General features: G+C 42.1%; 1 protein-coding gene across 5 annotated transcripts in view; it reads right to left on the bottom strand.

The window, feature by feature from the left end:
• LOC140466695 (non-muscle caldesmon-like) overlaps nucleotides 1–20,660 on the bottom strand; it is a 212,816-nt gene that overhangs the window by 79,544 nt on the left and 112,612 nt on the right. The window contains exon 1 of one of the 5 annotated variants that reach the window (XM_072562168.1): nucleotides 16,281–16,442. The exons of the other annotated variants lie outside the window; for them this stretch is intronic. Within the exon in view, the coding sequence (XP_072418269.1) occupies nucleotides 16,281–16,327 (47 nt within the window). The 5' untranslated portion in view covers nucleotides 16,328–16,442. Of the gene's footprint in view, nucleotides 1–16,280; nucleotides 16,443–20,660 lie in introns of those variants that run through there. 5 annotated transcript variants of the gene reach the window in all.

Genomic DNA, 20,660 nt, shown 5'->3' with positions numbered 1-20,660 from the left:
TCAGAGGCCAGAGGAAGGATACCCTCACAGTCCATGTGGAATGCAGGAAAAGTCCTGTAAAATTAAGAGCTGTCAAGAGCATTATAAAAGATAATGGGGATAGTGCTTTTCTCGTATATGACTTGAAGGTGCCGCTGTTGGACTGGGAGGGACAAAGTTAAAAATCACACAACACCAATGGGTTTATTTGAAAGCACAAGCTCCACAACCACCTGATGAAGGAGCAGCGACCTGAAAGCTAGTCCTTCCAAATAAACCTGTCGGACTATAACCTGGTGTTGTGTGATTTTTAACTTATTTCATAGAGACGTAGAGGTTTCAATTGAAGAACTGGACTCTTTGTTGCAATGGAAAGTCACACTCTATCTTATTGTTCCATTTGATTCTCTACTTATCTACTACTTACCTTTTGACTACTTTCTTTGGAGTAATTAAGTATTCCTACCCAATCAACAGACATTAGATTAGATTTGTCAATGTTGTTGTGAGAAAAGGTTGGAAAGATTCAACATTGAGAGAAGGTTGATGTTAGGGGCCTTCGGAGAGGTAGACTAAATCTAGAGTGAAATAGGAAAGGGTCACCCTGAACACTATTGAAGTCAAACCACAAACCTGCCATCTGGTATGAGTCCAACATAGTAAAGGAAATCTCCTGAACAAATGTCAAAAAACACTTTCTCATGAAAAACTTGATTAATACTTGATGGGGTAGCTGGCTAGGGTGTTGAATGATTGTGAAATTATTCCAGAGAAATGTGATGGGGGTCAAGTTATGGAAAATTAATTAAATGGGCAGCAATACTACCCTGTAACTCAGAGGTACAAGAACAGACAAAGGCGATAAAGAGAATTAGCAAAGAGAAATAACAGAGCTAGAACTGAAAAGATTGATAAGCAGTGATCTTAAGATAAAATTAAATGTTTTTGTATAAATTGTTCCTAATCAAATCATTGCTGGCACGCTCTAAACTTCACAATTGTCCCACCAAGCAGGGAATCATGGCATCAGTGTGGTTTGGTTGGAATTTGATTTGGAATCGAGATGCACTGGGTTTCCCAAGAAAAGTATGAACACTCACTCTGTTCTAGTGGAAGTCCCAGCTATTTTTGCCCACAGCTCAGCGGCACTTTCAAGGCATTTCTGAAGCTGTGCTGGAAAACCTGTTAGAATGCACTATTATGCATTGTGTTGAATGAGCTCCAAGTCATTTTGGTTGCCACGGACCAGTTTGGGTCAAATGACCTTTCTCCCTGCTGTTGGACTCAATTACTTTATGCCAGTGCTGAGGTTATAGTGTGAGGGAGAGGGAGACCTTTCACTGAGGCACTTGCCAAGGGCACATAAGTGAATTTGGGATGCATTGGCAACATCGTGGATTTGGGTGGTCACAGATATAGATATGGAGAGAGGGAGAGAAAAAAAAGAGATATAGAGAGAGAGAGAAAGAGAGAAAAAAACATCCTGTACAAATTGACTATGTAAATGAATCTTTACTGCATACTTAAGGAATTATGCTAGATTACACAACACATGGAAGTGAGAGGGACTTTTAGAAAATATACATCAAAGCATGAGAAATCTAAATAATAGAAAAACTAAAGCCCTTTGACTGAAATTTAAGAACTATTAGGAACCCTCAGTTAATACTTCTCAAAACATATTTTCTCCTACTGGGGAGAAAACATATTTTCTCCCATCTTACTTATTCAGGACTTTAAGATAACATTTTACTTTAAATGTTGATGCATTCTTAGGTACTGTTAGATATTCTACATACTCCGCAAATGGGAAAGTACATATTGGGGTAAAAACAATGACTGCAGATGCTGAAAACCAGATTCTGGATTAGTGGTGCTGGAAGAGCACAGCAGTTCAGGCAGCATCCAAGGAGCTTCGAAATCGATGTTTCAGGCCAAAGCCCTTCATCAGGAATAAAGGCAGTGAGCCTGAAGCGTGGAGAGATAAGCTGGAGGAGGGTGGGGGTGGGGAGAAATTAGCATAGAGTACAATGGGTGAGTGGGAGAGGGGATGAAGGTGATAGGTCAGGGAGGAGAGGGTGGAGTGGATAGGTGGAAAAGGAGATAGGCAGGTAGGACAAGTCCGGACAAGTCATGGGGACAGTGCTGAGCTGGAAGTTTAGAACTAGGGTGAGCTGGGGGAAGGGGAAATGAGGAAACTGTTGAAGTCCACATTGATGCCCTGGGGTTGAAGTGTTCCGAGGCAGAAGATGAGGCGTTCTTCCTCCAGGCGTCTGGTGGTGAGGGAGCAGCGGTGAAGGAGGCCCAGGACGTCCATGTCCTCGGCAGAGTGGGAGGGGGAATTGAAATGTTGGGCCACGGGCCGGTGTGGTTGATTGGTGCGGGTGTCCCGGAGATGTTCCCTAACGCGCTCTTCTAGGAGACGCCCAGTCTCCCCAATGTAGAGGAGACCGCATCAGGAGCAACGGATACAATAAATGACATTAGTGGATGTGCAAGTAAAACTTTGTTGGATGTGGAAGGCTCCTTTAGGGCTTCGGATAGAGGTGAGGGAGGAGGTGTGGGCGCAGGTTTTACAGTTCCTGCGGTGGCAGGGGAAAGTGCCAGGATGGGAGGGTGGGTTGTAGGGGGGGCGTGGACCTGACCAGGTAGTCACAGAGGGAACGGTCTTTGCGGAAGGGGGAAAGGGATAGAGAGGGAAATATATCCCTGGTGGTGGGGTCTGTTTGGAGGTGGCGGAAATGTCAGCGGATGATATTCCTGAGAGAGAAATCCCGGACCATTAACATATCTGAGATGTTGATAGCATAGCTAAAGCTTATTAAAATTAAGCAAGTCATTTGGAGAAATGTAATATTCTTGGCAGCTTCCTCTCCTGTGGGATAGTTCTGCCAACCCAATGAACCCAAGACTAAGCTTTTGAGGAATTGACTAGCCTGAACTCAGCTAACAGCAGTTATCAGGGAAATACTCTGAATCTAAATTAACCCTAAATAGGAGTTAACTTCAGGCTTGGCAGTGAGAAGTTATCAGGTTTCTCCAACCCCTCTGATCATCCAACCTGTCTCCAATGGAATGGAAAACTCTGCCCAAGGAAGCTTTTGGTTTCTGGGTGGGGGCGCTATCTGTGGCAGGTAAATCATGTGATGAAAATTCAAGGAATGTTCCTTACCAGGGAAAGAATTTCTACTTACCTGCTAAGACCATATTCATCTTTGATAACTTCGTAAACGATTCAATGTTCTTGTTCCTCCAAGAAAGATAAATGACTAGATCATCAACTGCAGCCTGCAGGGAGAATTATCACCTATTGTTGACATGTCCTGGGCAATTACTGGTGTACTATCCATCATTTTCTGATGTGTGGTGTGGTAAGCAGCATTCTCACTGCAGCTATACACGCAAAGTTTAGGCAGAAGTGTTGTACAATAGGAGAGGGGTGACTTTATAGAGATATTTAAGATTACAAAAGGGTTTGATGAGGTGGGCAAATGGAAAATACTTAACATTTAAGGCAAGAGACAAGAACTAAGGGGACATCAATAAGAGTCTCTAATAAATCCAACAAAGAAGAAACTCCTCTACCCACGCTGAGGTTATAATGTTACCCTTCACCACGAGGAGTGGATAACACTCAAGAAGTCACACACACAACAGAAGAAGGAATATAGGGCTATACCGATAGCATTGTGTGATGGAAAATGAAGGCAAGTTCACATAGGGATTAAACACCTGCAAGATCAGTTGGGCCAACTGGTCTGTTTCAGAGCTGGACGATTAATGTAATTACGATTATCTGACAACTTTTCCAGCTTAGCAAATGTTGCCATGACCTGATTGTGGAAAACATAATTTGTTCTTCATTTAGAAGCCAGCAATGGAAAAAAAGAGGCTCATTGTTCTCTTTCTCAAACCAAGGGCAGTTGCTATAGAGAGTATATTCTTGACATAACTATAAAACCTAGCAGACCACATGAAAATTAGACCACCTATGGAATAAAAACACAGTTGGAATGCTGCTAAACTGCTAATGATGTTTTTTAAAATTGCATACAGTAGTTCTACTGTACAGTGATGAAATGTCTGACCTAGCAGTCGAGAGTGACAAGTTAAATTAACTTCAGTCTGGGCTGGTAATGGATTTAAATTGGGTGGGTCAGACATGAGTTGCCATACTGTCTTTTCAGCAGGTTTACGTGAAATCTCAGCTGTGAAACTATCTAGAATAACTCCATTGCTGATAGCTAAATGCAAAGATCTACATATCTAGAACAGTGGTTTGTTTGAATGGTGTCTTGTGGAATTTCACTAACCTAAGTGTGCAGCATCCTATCACACTGATAAACCCAAAACATTTCTCTTTAAGCATTTAACCTTAGCTGGTGGCCCCACTTTGGATTAGATTCAGTTCCAGAAATGCACAGCATGCTGCCAGGCAACTAAATGGGATAAAGAGCAGAGTGATGCCATTGATCAGACTGGTATATGAAGTGAACCACAGGCATGTTCTTATTCTGTAACAGTAACTTTTAAAAATGACTGGTCCACAACTAGGCATCTATTCAGAATGGACGCAGATAGTTTTGGCTATTGGCTGTAACTTCCAGTCAAGTTGTTCTTTTGGTTAATCCCTGAAAATCATAAAGTTATTGGTTAGCACTGCTGCCTCACAGTGCCAGGGACCTGGGTTTGCTTCCAGCCTCAGCGACTGTCTGTGTAGAGTTTATACTCTCCCCAGGGGTGTCCTCCAGGGGTGCTCTGGTTTTCTCCTACAGTCCAAAGATGTGCAGTTTAGGTGAACTGGCCATGCTCAATTGTCCATCGTGTTCAGGGATACATAAGTTGAGTGCATTAGTCAGGGTAAATGTAGAGCAATAGGGTAGGGGAATGGGTCTGAGTTGGTTACTCTGCGGAGGGTTGGTGTGGACTTGTTGGGCCAAATGGCCTGTTTCCACATGGTAGGGAATCTATGATTCTAGTCCTGATGTCTGAGCAGTTATTAGCAGAGAAATTGGCTAGCTGAAAGAACAGAGGGTGGTGCTTGATGGGAAACGCCCATCCTGGAGTTCAGTTCCTAGTGGGGTACCACAAGGATCTGTTTTGGGGCCACTGCTGTTTGTAATTTTTCTAAATGACCTTGATGAGGGTTTAGAAGAATGGGTTGCTAAATTTTTGGATGACACTAAGGTCAGTGGAGTTGTGGACAGCGCTGAAGGATGTTGCAGGTTACAAAGGGACATAGGTAAGCTGCAGAGCTGGGCTCAGAGGTGACAAATGGAGTTTAATGCAGAAAAGTGTGAGGTGATTCACTTTGGAAGGAGCAACAGGAATAAAGCGTACTGGACTAATGGTAAGATTCCTGGTAGTGTAGACGAGCAGAGTGATCTTGGTGTCCGTGTACATAGATCCCTGAAAGTTGCCACCAAGGTTGAAAGGGTTGTTAAGAAGGCTTACGGTGTGTTAGCTGTTATTGGCAGAGGGATTAAGTTTTGGAGGCACAAGGACATGCTGCAGCTGTACAAAACTGTGGTGCGGCCGCACTTGGAGCATTGTGTACAGTTCTGGTCACCGCGTTATAGGAAGGATGTGGAAGTTTTGGAAAGGGTTCAGAGGAGATTTACTAGGATGTTGCCTGGCATGGAGGGAAGGTCTTTGAAGGACTTGAGACTGTTTTCGGTAGAGAGAAGAAGTTTGAGAGGTGACTTAATTGAGACATATAAGATAACCAGAGGGTTAGATAGGGTGGGCAGTGAGAGCCTTTTTCCTCAAATGGTGATGGTTAGCACTGGGGACATAGCTTTAAATTGAGGGGTGATAGACATAGAACACATGTCAGAGATAGTTTCTTTACTCAGAGTAGCAGAGGTGTGGAACGCACTGCCTGCAACAGTAGTAGACTCATCAACTTTAAGGGGATGTGAATGGTCATTGGATAAACATGTGGATGAAAATAGAAAAGTGTAGGGTAGATGGGCTTCAGATTGACGTTGTGCCAACCTGCCAAAACAAAGGCCAAAGGGCCTGTACTGTGCTGTAATGTTCTAAGTCCTATCTTCTAAAAGGTTTGCAGTTATAGAATGCCTTTATAATTTTATACATCAAGTTTTATAAAGTAGCTCTATTACACTCCAAATCTTCACAGTGCAGTGCTGTTCAATTAGTATTTTACTCTCTCGTGATAATTTCCTAACTTTCAAGCAAATTTTAAATGCTCTGTTAGTGCAATCAGTTAAAGCTCTTCAAAGAGTGGACACATCTATTGTGACTGCATTCTCTCCATTTTATTCAGAATTACAGTGGTCACAAAATTCTCTGGTCCATATGGTGACCAAGTGGTCAGATATCTAATTTGCATAAATAGAACGTAGTCTTTGGAGCTCTAAGTAGACCATAAGACCATAAGACATAGGAGTGGAAGTAAGGCCATTCGGCCCATCGAGTCCACTCCGCCATTCAATCATGGCTGATGCGCATTTCAGCTCCACTTGCCAGCGTTCTCCCCGTAGCCCTTAATTCCTCTAGACAACAAGAACCTATCAATCTCGGCCTTGAAGACATTTAGCGTCCCGGCTTCCACTGCACTCCGTGGCAATGAATTCCACAGGCCCACCACTCTCTGGCTGAAGAAATGTCTCCGCATTTCCGTTCTGAAATGACCCCCTCTAATTCTAAGGCTGTGTCCACGGGTCCTAGTCTCCTCGCCTAACAGAAACAATTTTCTAGCATCCACCTTTTCAAAGCCATGTATTATTTTGTACGTCTCTATTAGATCTCCCCTTAATCTTCTAAACTCCAACGAATACAATCCCAGTATCCTCAGCCGTTCCTCATATGCTAGACCTGTCATTCCAGGGATCATCCGTGTGAATCTCCGCTGGACACGTTCCAGTGCCAGTATGTCCTTCCTGAGGTGTGGGGACCAAAACTGGACACAGTACTCCAAATGGGGCCTAACCAGAGCTTTATAAAGTCTTAGTAGTACATCTCTGCTTTTATATTCCAACCCTCTTGAGATAAGTAGTTGCCTGGAGCCCTCCAGAGGCAAGATGTTCAAATGAAGATCAACTGGTACCTTTAGCTGTGCACAAGCTAAAAGTTTTTGCAGTTAATGGGGTTGAAATACATCTTGGACAACGTGGTAAAATAGTTGATGGTCTATTTCACTGTTCACCTGATTTACTCAGCTATTGTCTGGTGCTGAGACAAGAGGAACTCCCCCTAACTCTCCACGAATTCAATGTTCCAGTTCTACCATATGTTACTTTACAGGGTAGGTATTAACTGATACCGATGGGCAAAAAAACAGGCAATAGCAAATCAGTTGCTACCTCAGCATCTTGCCACATTTTCATTTTTCTATGTGTAGTAACATGCCATAGTTACACATGGTCCCCAAGCATAGGTTGGGGAGAGTTTGTTTTCTCAAGTAAATATGTACTCATTCTGATCATAATTTTGCATTTCCTTTGATCTTTTTGCTAAGGCAACTTACCGACCAGGCCGTTGTTTTGAACAAATTCTCATTTTTGCTTAGATACAATGTATTTGTGATTTTATCTTGCTTGCACTCAATTCTGAAGGTAACAGTAGTGTTGATGCTCTCAACAAATTGCTTTGTTCACACTAGATTCCCGTGAAATACTTTGGGATATTTTGTTATGTCCCAATGTAAATGCAAGGTAAAAACATAAGAAACAGAAACAGAGTAGGGCATTTGCTTTTTGACCAATCCACCTCTATTCCAACTTGCCACATGATCCTGAAATCTTTCGGCTCCCTTAATTCTAACAACCTCTGTCTTCAATGCATTTTAAGAGCTTTCATGTCCCTCCTTGGTAGAAAATTACAAGATTTCGAGCGCATTGAATCATCATTCTTCTCATTTTAGGTCTAATCAACTGAATATGGTCTAAGCCCCTATTCTGACACTATGACTCATAGGACTCTTGATTCTAGACTCCTCGGTTGAGAAGTCATTTTCCAGCACATGTTCTGTCAAGCCCTTAGATTCATTTTACTTTTCAATGATAACAAACTTTAGAGAAGATAGGCCTAGTCTATTTAATCTCTCCTCATAGGACAATTACCTCAAACAAGGACTTTTTAATAAATCTTTTTTGCACTCCCTCTAAACCAGATACCTCCGTCCCTAGCTAGGGAGCTAAAACTGTACACAATTTCTGAGGTGTGACCTCAAAAAATTGCTTTGCAACTGCAGTAAGGTTTCTTTATAGAAGTGCAATCTTTTGATAGTATGGGTCAACAAATCATTTGCTTTCCCAATTGCTTGCTGTACCTCTTCTTATGTTTGGTGTATAAAGCCACTCAAGTGCCTCTGAAAACCAATATTTCATAGTCTTACTATTTAAAACAAATCGGTTTTAGTATTTTTTCCTTTAAAATAGATAACTTCAAATTTCACCAAATGATGCAACATCTGCTGTGCTCCTGCACATTGACTAAATCAGTCTGTATTCCATTCTGTCTTTGTCTGTTTCTCACAGTTTAGCTTTCTGAATAACTTTGCGTCATTAGCAAACCTGGATACGTTAGACTCATTTATGTAAATATTGTAAATATCTGAAACCCAAGAACTGATCCTTGCGGTACTCAAGTATGTTTCTTTATTCCTGCACTGTTTTCTATCAATTAATCAATCCTTAATCCACACTAACATCTTACCCAAATCTCTTTGGAATCCAATTTTGAAAATTGCTACTTATATAGTAATTCAGCAAATGTTTATTGAAAATCCAAATAGGCCATATTCAATGGTCACCTTTTGTTTATCCAGCTCTGTAGTTATAATCTTAAAACTTCCAACAGATTTGTCCTTTTCAGATGTCTGTGTTGACTCTGCTCAATCATAATGATTTTCCAAATGCCTTATTCCCTCATTCCTGATATAACGTCTATCATTTTTTTCACTACTACTGGCAGACTAATTGGCTCACCTTCACCCAAACCCACTCTACATCCTGATTTTCCAAGGTTACATCATTCCTCTTTATTGTTTTTATCTCGGTATTTGTCACAAGGACTGGCCTCTCATTCTCCATTTTACATATCTCTTATCAAAGTCAAGTAGCCTGGAATATTTACTTTCAAACTTGATCACTTTGCAATCATTTTAATAAAATTACAACAGTCATTTCTTCTAACTCGACAGTCACGTTCTTGTGTGACTCTGCACTATATAAAAATCGTACAATAAAAATAACACTTAACGTGTTGGTGATGTAACCGCATTACTGCCAGCACATTTTACAAGTTCGCATTTTAGAAACAGCAATCTCTCTTCATCAATTGCATTACAACCAATTAGTGTTAACAAAAGATGCTTAATAGTAGAACTTGGACCAAACCCATTTATTCTCTCTGTCAATGTATTATTTTGTTCTGTTGTGAATATTTCATGCATTCAGATATAGTGCCTTTTGCTTTAACCAATGCCTGTTTTTTTTTCCTGAAGGCTTGTTATCTTTCTTTGTTCCTTCTGGCCCATCCTGTTTGCTTTAACCAAATCTACTGGGGCAGCCTGGTGGCTCAGTGGTTAGCACTGCTGCCTCGCAGCACCAGGGACCTGGGTTCGATTGCTGCCTCGGGTGACTGTCTGTGTGGAGTTTGCACATTCTCCCCGTGTTTGTGTGGGTTTCCTCCCACAATCCAAAAGACGTGCAGGTTGGGTGAATTGGCCATGATAAATTGCCCGTAGTGTTAGGTGCATTAGTCAGGGGTAAACATAGGGTAGAGGAATGGGTCTGTGTGGATTACTCTTCGGAGGGTTGGTGTGGCCATGTTGGACCAAATAGCCTGTTTCCATACTGTAAGGAATTAAAAAAAACTTCTCCTTGGTCTAAGTTATTGGTTTTATGTTCATCATTTTTATATTTTCCCACACCTCCTTCATTAGCTGAATTTTCTTTCTGATCCACCAGGGCACTGTTGCTAGCTGTTTTAAAATGTACCTAAATAACAATCCCCAGTGAGATTGGGCCAAGTGAGATTCTGCATTATAATTGGAATCCTGCTCCCCAAACTGCCTTTGCAGAAGCTTATTCCTGGTTTTATCTACATCATTGATTCCTACCTGGACGATGGGTCCTTCCCCACCATTCCAGGTTCTTGGTATGACTGGAAAGTCAGTGCATCATCCAGTGTAGTCTGACCTCAGTGGTGGGAAAGATGCTGGAGTCTATTATAAAGGATGAAATTACGGCACATCTGGATAATAGTAACAGGATAGGACAGAGTCAGCATGGATTTATGAAGGGGAAATCATGCTTGACTAATCTTCTTGAATTTTTTGAGGATGTATCTCGGAAGATGGACGAGGGAGATCCAGTGGATGTAGTGTACCTGGACTTTCAGAAAGCTTTTGATAAAGTCCCACACAAGAGGTTAGTGAGTAAAATTAGGGCGCACGGGATTGGGGGCAAAGTACTAGATTGGATAGAGAATTGGTTGGCTAATAGGAAACAAAGGGTAGTGATTAACGGCTCCATTTCGAAATGGCAGGCAGTGACCAGTGGGGTACCGCAGGGATCCGTGCTGGGACCGCAGCTTTTTACAATATATGTAAATGATATAGAAGATGGTATCAGCAATAACATTAGCAAATTTGCTGATGACACAAAGCTGGGTGGTAGGGTGAAATGTGATGAGGATGTTAGGGGATTACAGGGTGACCTGGACAAGTTAGGTGAGTGGGCAGATGCATGGCAGATGCAGTTTAATGTGGATAAATGTCTGGTTATCCACTTTGGTGGCAAGAACAGGAAGGCAGATTACTACCTCAATGGTATCAAATTAGGTAAAGGGGCTGTTCAGAGAGATCTGGGTATTCTTGTCCACCAGTCAATGAAGGCAAGCATGCAGGTACAGCAGGTCGTGAAGAAGGCTAATAGCATGCTGGCCTTCATAACAAGAGGGATTGAGTATAGAAGCAAAGAGGTGCTTCTGCAGCTGTACAGGGCCCTGGTGAGACCACACCTGGAGTACTGTGTACAGTTCTGGTCTCCAAATTTGAGGAAAGACATTCTGGCTATTGAGGGAGTGCAGCGTAGGTTCACGAGGTCAATTCCTGGAATGGCAGGATTGCCTTACACGGAAAGACTGAAGCGACTGGGCTTGTATACCCTTGAGTTTAGAAGACTGAGAGGGGATCTGATTGAAACGTATAGGATTATGAAAGGACTGGACACTCTGGCAGGAGGGAACATATTTCCGTTGATGGGGGAGTGCCGAACCAGAGGACACAACTTAAAAATACGGGGTAGACCATTTAGGACAGAGATGAGGAGAAACTACTTCACCCAGAGAGTGGTGGCTGTGTGGAATGCTCTGCCCCAGAGGGCAGTGGAGGCCCAGTCTCTGGATTCATTTAAGAAAGAATTGGATAGAGCTCTTAAAGATAGTGGAGTCAAGGGGTATGGAGATAAGGCTGGAACAGGATACTGATTAGGAATGATCAGCCATGATCATATTGAATGGCGGTGCAGGCTCGAAGGGCAGAATGGCCTACTCCTGCATCTATTGTCTATTGTCTATTGTCTATTGACTCAGATGAGGAGTGCATTCACCTCTGACTAAGAACAAGTTCAAACACTGCTGCAAGCCTTAATTTGCCAATATTGTACAGAAATTCTCCAGATATCCTGAACAAGATTCCTTCCTCAACAAACCCCTGAAATGTGGATTAAATGGTCATTCACAGAAGGGAGGAATCTTGTTCAGGATATCTGACGAGCTCTTCAGTAAAAGGTTTACTACGCAATTGTACACTCAGCTAATCAAACAGAAACTGGCTTTCTTGTCCCATCCTGCATTTTGTGAAGCACTTTGACACAACCCAAGGAATTGCTTCTTTTATAAGTGTACAATTTATTCATATTGACAATGTTTGTTTTCATAGATAAACTGCAACAATGGTTGCACTGTCTGTATGTAAATAGAGGAACACTTTAAATTCCAGCTGCTCAGTTGTCAAATTTGTTTGACAGGGAGAAACTTTGAGTTCAAAGGAAATGAATTTACTTGGACTTCAATGAACCTTTGAATCTTCGAGCTTCTTTGTACAGAAGCCTTCAGCTTCATCCCAGTTATCAAGAATTTAAGAAAAATGTACTCCTGCAATGAGAGACACAGTAGGCGATGCCTGTACTCAGTTAGCTAGTATATGATTACTGCTCCAGGGCATGTGACTGGTGAAAGGAAATCCATAGACAAATGAATGCTTTTGTTCCCATCCTATGGCAAACCCAGTTTTGTTATGATAGTCTGGACAATGGGGGCTGTCCATTCAGCTGTTTGATGATGTGACAGCTTTTGATGATCTTTTAACGATTGTGGCTCATGTGAACCATTTACTTATGATGTATAGAATGCATCAAATCTTTCAACATCCTGTTTATTTTACTGTAATCTGAAAAAGAATTGGTCAACTAGATACAAAATTCAGCTGAATTTGTTCTTCTGACATTTTCTAATTGTGGACAAAATGTCTAATGTTAGAATTAGCAATAATATTACGCTGTAACCCAGGAACTAAGCAAGCACCATTAACTACATCTTTGACTGTCAGCAACTCTAGGGCAATGAGCCAGATGTTAATGACTTGGAACAGAAACTACATTCTGCTATCTTCCGTATAAGCTAATTCTTCAATTCGTTCATTAAGAATGATTCAACATCTGGACCTTCTGCAAATGTGGTTTACTTAATTTATATGTATCAACCTGTTCAGAAATATATCTAGGGCAGGTGGGACTTGAACCCAGGCTTTGTGGACCAGAGGTAGGGAACCATACTACTGCACCACAAGAGCCCTTGTGGATTACTTTCCAAATCATGGCAAATACAAATCTGATAGAATTCTCTCATTCGACATCCATCTTGGTCCCACATTAGGAAAGTTATTGAATCTATTCATGAAGTAATTCCCCTTATTTTGCTCTTATTATTCAATTCAGGCATTCCCATTAATAACACGAGAAGGTTTAACTGATCTAAATTCCTGAGTGAATGGGAAGCAAGTCAGGAATTCAGAGTTTTAGCTTCATGTCAGGCCTGTGATCGTTTTGTGTGATGCTACAACATCAGTATAATAACTCCATATTTACTTGTGGTAAATTATTCATATACAGAGGAACCTCTATTATCCAGCATTTGAATTATCCAAATTTCAGATTATCCAGGCAAGATTGCGACGTGCCAATGCTTGGCTAAACTATGTTATCCGGCACTCGAATATCCAGAATTCGATCGACCAAATGAATACTTCCCTGCCCGTGTCCTTGGATGATAGAGGTTCCTCTGTACCTCTGTGCAGGAAAATTCTTCAACATTTGGCTTTCCTCACCCAAGGTTCAACTCAAACCCGTGCCTCATTGTTACCAATTTTCTAGCTAATTTTCATCACTTTCCATTTTAATATCTTACATGTTTTTATGCTAGTGTCTTTCCCTTTCTCTGTTCCAGTGAACAAAGCCCCAGATTTTTGAATCTTTCCTCAGAACCATAATTTCTTTTTAAGAAACTGGAAAGAATCAAATCAAAAGAGAACCCTTAGTATATCACCCTTAGTATATCATCTCTTTGTTGACTGATTCCCATCTGTTTGTTAACTTGTAATGTTTTATGGGGGAGGAGGGGAGGACATTTAATGCAGAGGAGTCAATGTGCTGAAGACTCCCGATTCACTGACACTCAGTGACTGGCTGATGGATCCTTCAGTGTGAGGAGGATTAGCGGTGAGGCGTGAAGAGCATTCATTCCCACCCCTGTCTTTGCTACTGACACCACCCCACCCCCCTTCCCTCATGGTTTCCATTCTCCCCTCTGTCATCTTACGTCCTCTGGCAAATGCATTACCTGCACCTACCACCGCCATTGCTGGATCAGCCTGCAATTCACAACTGCCAGACTCTGATTAGTGGGATGGCCATCCCCAAGGTCCTTGAACCCAAGCAACTGCCCACTTAAGTGTTTAATTAGCATTTAATTTGAGGACTTGTCTGAAAGGTGGAAACATAGGACTCTCATTGCCTCTCATTGAGAAGGACACCAGTCACTTGCATTAAGTACCACCCATAATTTTCAGTGTGCTGGATTTCCAAAGTTATTTCTATTAACAGGAGCTATGAAATGTTTCTGATCTTGTATCCTGAACAATCGTGAACAACTGGATTAAAAGTAGCATGATAAATACATTTCAGAATCAGGCTCTTTCCCTCCAAGTCTCTCTTGCACATCCCAATTGCCTTTGTATCCACTGGCAACCCAGTTTGCAGCTGCTTGGATGGCAAGCTCTGGAATCTACCCCAAATATCTCAACTTCTCTTTTACAATGCTTCTTAAAACTTACCAGCTGTGTATTGCCTTCTTATCATGTAATCAGTATCAGTTCCTTCTCTGAGCATGCTTTACTACACAAAAGCATAAGATAAATGTAAGTTGCTCCTGTACTACATTGCTGTTATTCTCAAATGATAGATAGTGCTCTTTTGTTGCTTTCCAGATCCAACAGGCCTAGGTCAGATAGTGCAAGGTTGATGCAGAGGAAACCACATTCTGTTCAGTGTTGACAGCTTGGCTTCATCCTGACCTTAGAAAAACATTCACACAGTAGCATTTCTGGTTGCTTTTCGGAGTGAGGTTGTGAATTTGGTTTGACATTGCAGGTAATTTGTTATATACACGTGAGAGCACTAGTTGCAAGTTTCTAAAGCTCATTGCCTGATAAGCTAACCTTCAAATTGCAGTTTGACTGGCTGCAAACAAAAACCCAATTTTAATTTATGCAAATGACAAACTCACATATTGAGGCCCCAGAAGCCATTGCCTTACAAGCTTAACCACTCCATTGAAAACAATTCTAGCGAAATCAAGGATTAGTCAGTGGGCAGCAAGAAGCCAACACTGGAGGCCTACAGAAATGGTCCACAATGGGCTAAGTAAATGGTGGGATTTGGTGGGTAGCTCAAAGGTGATCAGAACCTTGAGGCTTTCTTGTGGGGTCCAGAGGATGACTGTAATGCCTCCCAGCCTGAAAACGAACGTTTCTGGCCCTGGATTCGACTTTTGACAGGTTTGACTTGAAGGAAATATGACTGTTTGTTCTTCGCCCAAGGTTAAAATCACAGAACAAGCTCCAGTGATATTAAAAAAGCCTGGTCTGATACCTAAAGAGGACATTACCACCTTGGGAAATGTGTGTCTGCACTGCCTACAACTGAAAATTGTGTTCGGTCAGATCAGTAAGGAGAGGAGTGTATCAGGCCTCCAAGCCTCTGGGTGCAGCTTGTAGTTAAGCAGTAGGCTGTTAGTACAATGTCACCATTTCTTAGTTTTTGGAGTTGCAAAGAATGAGTGAACATATAAGCAATTAACAAGAGGAGGCCATTCGGCCCTTTAATCCTGATCAGTCATTCAGTAAAACCAAAGCTCATCTGATCTTAACCTTGAATATCTCAATAATCTTTCATCCCCTTGGTGGGTGGAAAATGACAGACGTGAAGTACACATTCCAAATGAGGCACGCTCAATCTGTGATGGGAGCACAAACCATCTTTTTTCCTGTAATAAGTGTATGATTAGCTCATAACAAAGATGGCATTTGTGCCAAGATTTAAAATTTGACCTAACATGTGAAGTCAACAAGGAGCTGTGTCACTTGCTCTTAAGAATCTTCCTCTAACGTAGTCTCATATGTGCCCTAGTTATTTCACTCTGTTTAATTTTACCTGATAAATTGGGAAATGCCAAGGTAAACAATGACTTGTGTCTGTGTACGTGTCTTTAACTTCCTGAATGATTTTCAACTCCAGTCCACCTATGCCAACAAGAGGGCTGCTGTCTGGAAACAAATCAGCAGGCATGTAAATGAGCAGAGCTCTCTAGTGAAGAAGGCACCAAGTGAATCTTCAACATGACTAGATTCGCTGACCTCAACCACTGCTCTGTTGTTTGTAATCCTGCTTTCTTACAGCCCAGTGGTGCCGATCAAAGTGAGCAGCACACGTATTGAAAGCCCTCAGTGGATTAATGGCAACAGTGTACAAGAAAGACTTTGTCATGTGCTGCCTTTGTTGGAAGGTGGAACAATACAACAGGACGAGCTGAAGCCTAGCATACTAATCTGTCCATTTTAAGGAAAAAGTAACTGGGTGGGGGGTGGGTAGGTAAATGCACGACAGAACATTGGCTGCTTTATTCACTGAAGACCAAGTTCCTGCTGATTCCCTGGTGTTTGCATAAAGCTCAATATTACAAAACCAGAAACTCTTTAAACGGGTACTTACTTTGAGAAAGCTGACCAGTTCTGCTTGCTATGTGTTCTGCTGGCCATTATTGAAAGAACAGATTCCTGTAGGCTTTGGCTGGATTTCGTTCTTTTTAAAACTGTCGCCCGAGCCACACAAGTGAATCATTCAACTGATTTAAATGCCTGGCCTTTCTCCTGGCCTATCGAATCATATGCAGACATACAGTGTTCATCTACAGCTCTCCTGAGGCTCCCTCATCATTTTGAGGAGAGGCTGCAATTAGGTTCTGTGGTTGGATCTGGGTCACATGATTATGGTATTGCCTGTAATAGAAGCCCCCCCCCCCACCCCTCACCCTGAGCAATTTGGTTGAATTACTGCTGTAGAGCTGCCTCTTCTCTTTCAGCCTTTAAAGTCAAACTATTTTCTGTGAGAAGAAATGTTCGACATTCTCAAATATTTTGTGTTCCAATCCTGTTGGTCTTTACAAAAACAACTTGCATTTATATAATGTCACTAACATAGTAAAGTGTCCTAAGGGGCTTTGTAGAGGCATCAAACACAAAGTTGAGACAGCAAGCACAGAGAGATATTAGGACAGATGGTTAACAGCTTGGTCAGTCTGGCATTTTTGGAGGCACCCATCCTGCCAGAAGCTGAGGACCCAAGAGCATTCGAGGATCCATTGCCCTGAGGAGCCAACTGCTAGCAGGAAGGCTGCCATTATAGATTAAAGGCAGGTGCCAGAAGGGCTTCCCCATCTGATCCACACCAGCTCGACTTCTCTGAAGATCTCATTTAAGTTGTGCCTCTGAGGATACTGTGTAGGTTTGATGGACTGCCTGTGCTAAATTGGCCCCAGGGCATCCACCGATGTACAGACTTGGCTGGCTAGCTACGGAAAATGCGGGGTTACAGGGATAGGGTGGGATGCTCTTTGGAAGGTTAATGCAGACTGGGTGGGCCAAATGAGCTCATTTTGCCCTCCATTCTGGCAAATCGAGCCTCCCTGGTGGTTCTCAACCTACCTCAGTCCTGCCCATTTCGGCCAGCAGGGTCCGTTAAGGTTCTGAAACCGCTGGCTGTCAGATTGTTGCCAGCGTGTTCAGTGTATACTTGCCAATCGGTTAAGAGAAGCGAGCTTGGAGGAAGCGGCCTCCAAGCCTCAAATATCAGCTTAACATTTTGGCTAAATCTGGACAGGGGGCACAGTTTCAACATTGTGTGGACAACATGAACCTCACGAGAACTGTAAACTGTGAGAAGGACAATGGGGAAGTTCATAAAGACATTGACATGTTGGTGGAGTGAGTGGATAGGTGGCAGATAAAGATTAACATGGAGAAGTGAGGTGATAAGACCTCAATACAAAGAACATAGCATGAGAGTGTAATACAAAAGGGTATGATTATCAAGGTTGGCAGGAGGAGAGACATTCAGGAATATATGGACATAGGTGGCAGAACAGGTAGAGAGAGAAGCTAGTAATGTAGATAGTATTCCAGGCTTCAAAAGTAGAGGCACAGACTATAAGAGTTGGGAGGTTATGATCGTCCTTTCTTGGTCATTGGTTAGAGCTCAGCTGTTTTTTTTATTTTTTGCCAGGATGAGGATGTCACTGGCTAGGCCAGCAGTCCTTGCCCATCCCTAATTGCCCAGAGATCAGGTAAAAGTCAACCACATTGCTGTGGGTCTGGAGGCACACGTAGGCCAGACCAGGTAAGGATGGCAGTTCCCTTTCCTGAAAGACATGAGTGGGTGCCACTAGTTCATGAAGGCATTGAAGAAATTGTAAAAGAGGCTTCCAGAATGTGATGAGAAACTCTGGGGATAAACGGGCAGTTTGGTCTGTTTTCCTTGAAGTGGAGAAGGACGAGAGGAAATTTGACAGGAGCTGGACAGAGTATTTAGGGATAGACTCTTGCCACTTGTAAATAGATTGAAAGCAGTTTTAAAGTGTTTCCCAAAAGAAGCAATCATGAGGATAAGAAAAGGAAACAATTTTCACACAGCAAACAGCCTGGGTTTGGAATACACTGCATGTCTGTGTGGGTTTCCTCAGAGTGCTCCGGTTTCCTCCCACAATCAAAAGACGTGCAGGTTAAGTGAATTGGCCATGCTAAATTGTCCATAGTGTTCAGGGATGTGTGGATTAGATGCATTAGTCAGGGGTAAATGTAGAGTACTAGGTTGGGAGAGTTGGCCTGGGTGGTTGCTCTTTGGAGGGTCAGTGTGGACTTGTTGGGCCAAATGACCTGTTTCCACATTGTGGGGATTCTATGACACTATAAGTGTGATGGGGGCAGGTTCAATTGAGGCTTTCAATTGGACGATCACTTAAATGGAAACAACATGCAAGGGAATGGGAAAAGGCTGTAGCTCAACACTCAGTCAAAGTACACAGAGAGCTTGGGCAGACATGATAGGCTGAATGGCCTCCTTCTGCCCAATAATAATTCTGCAATTTGTGAACAGTGTGAACATTACGACTTGAACTGCTGGCTCAGATACAGGATGATGAAAGTTCATGGTGCCATCTCCAGTAACAGTTGGTAAAATGTATCAATGAAAAGATAAATGATTAGAAATATGTCTTAATATACAAGTTTAGATGTAGCTTTGAGAAGTAGATGAAAAATTTTCAAGTGCTGGTTTCCTCAGTGCCTGTTCCTGACATAGAGCCTTACCTACCATATGTGCATTATGGAAAACTAGATAAATATGCTGCTATTTTTAGAGTTTGCGCACTGAAGGTGGAAACCCAATACAAAATCAACAGAAAATTCTGGGACTATAGCTCTGATATCCTGATTTGTGTTCCATTCACTGCAACACATGGCCCATGATTCTTGATTAACTAATCCCAATTACAGATGACATTTTGGGAGCAATAAATGGATTATCATACCCACCAGCTCTAATCCTATTCATCCACACTCTCATAATTTCTTTCAATCTTTTCTCTCTCCAGGAAACATAAGAGGAAGAAATCAAAAGGAATATCCCAGGTAGATCCAAGGTTTAACTGCTGGTAACTATTAGACTTGAACAAATCAAAATCCTTGAATCTTGGATGAGCTGAGCATCAAATGCTTTGGAATGATAATGAGCAATATGAAAAGGAGATACATAAATGTTTTATGGATACAGGGTTGGCTGACTGCCAGAAGGCAGTGTGTAGGGATAAAGGGGTCTTTTTCAGGATGGCAACCAGTGATGGGACCACAGTTATTCACATTATACATTAATGATCTGGTTGAAGAAACTGAGGGCATTGTTGCTAAGTTTGCACATGACACAAGGATTGGTGGACAGACAGGTTGATGAAGCAGGGACGCTGCAGGTGGACTTGGATAAGCTAAGAGATTGTGTGAAAGAGGTAGGATATATTATGGGAATGTGTGACGTTATGCACTTTGGTAGGAAGAATAGAGGCATAGACACTTTTAACAGGAAGTGACTTCAGAAGTCATAGCACAAAGGGACTTGGATCCAAGTTCATCATTCTCTTAAGGCTAACAGGCAGGTTCAGTTGACAGTTAGGAAGGCAAATGCAATGTTAGCATTAATTTCAAGAGGGCTAGAATACAGGAGCAGGAATGGACTGCTGAGACTGTATAAGGCTCTGGTCAAACCACATTTAGAATGTTGTGAGCAACTTTGGGCCTTGTTTCTCAAAAAGAATGTGCTGGCATTGGAGGGAGTCCAGCAGAGGATTACAAGAATGATCCCGGGGATGAAGGACTTGTCATATGAGGAGGGGTTGAGGCCTCTGTGTCTGTATTTGATAGCGTTTAGGAAGATAAGGGTAGATCTCATTGAAAAGTAAAGAATACTGAGAGGCCTGGATAGTGTGTGCATGGATAGTGTCATTTCCACTGGCAGGAGAGACTTAAAGCCAAAGGCACAGCCTTAGAACTGAGATATGGAGGACTTTCTTCAGCCAAAGGGAATCTGTGGAAGTTGTGGAGGCCAAGTCATTGACAGCAGTTAAGGCAGAGATATATACATCCTTGATCAGTAAAAGAGATCAAGATTTACACTGAGAAGGCAGGAGAATGGGATTGCAAAACATATCAGCCATGATCGAGTGGCGGAGCAGACTCAATGGGCTGAATGGACTAATTCTGCTCATATCTTCTGATCATCAAGTGTTCACAAAAACCGCCTGAACTGCATTAAAAATATATGAATATTGGAGTATAAAAATAAATCCCATGCAATTCTCAACAATATCAACATTCCTAATGGGGCAGGAGAGCAGATGATGCAGTGCGTCCAGTGTTTTGTATCTTACAACGGTCGAATGGAACTTGCTCCTTACCAAATAGGTTCCATTAATTATCGCCTTTATGAATGAAACACACACTCCAGCAGAGACTGGGATATTGATGACAGAGGAAGGGTGCTCACATA

Source organism: Chiloscyllium punctatum, chromosome 44, assembly GCF_047496795.1.
Source record: "Chiloscyllium punctatum isolate Juve2018m chromosome 44, sChiPun1.3, whole genome shotgun sequence".
Lineage (NCBI taxonomy): Eukaryota > Metazoa > Chordata > Chondrichthyes > Orectolobiformes > Hemiscylliidae > Chiloscyllium > Chiloscyllium punctatum.
This window is presented reverse-complemented; position numbering and strand designations above follow the sequence as displayed.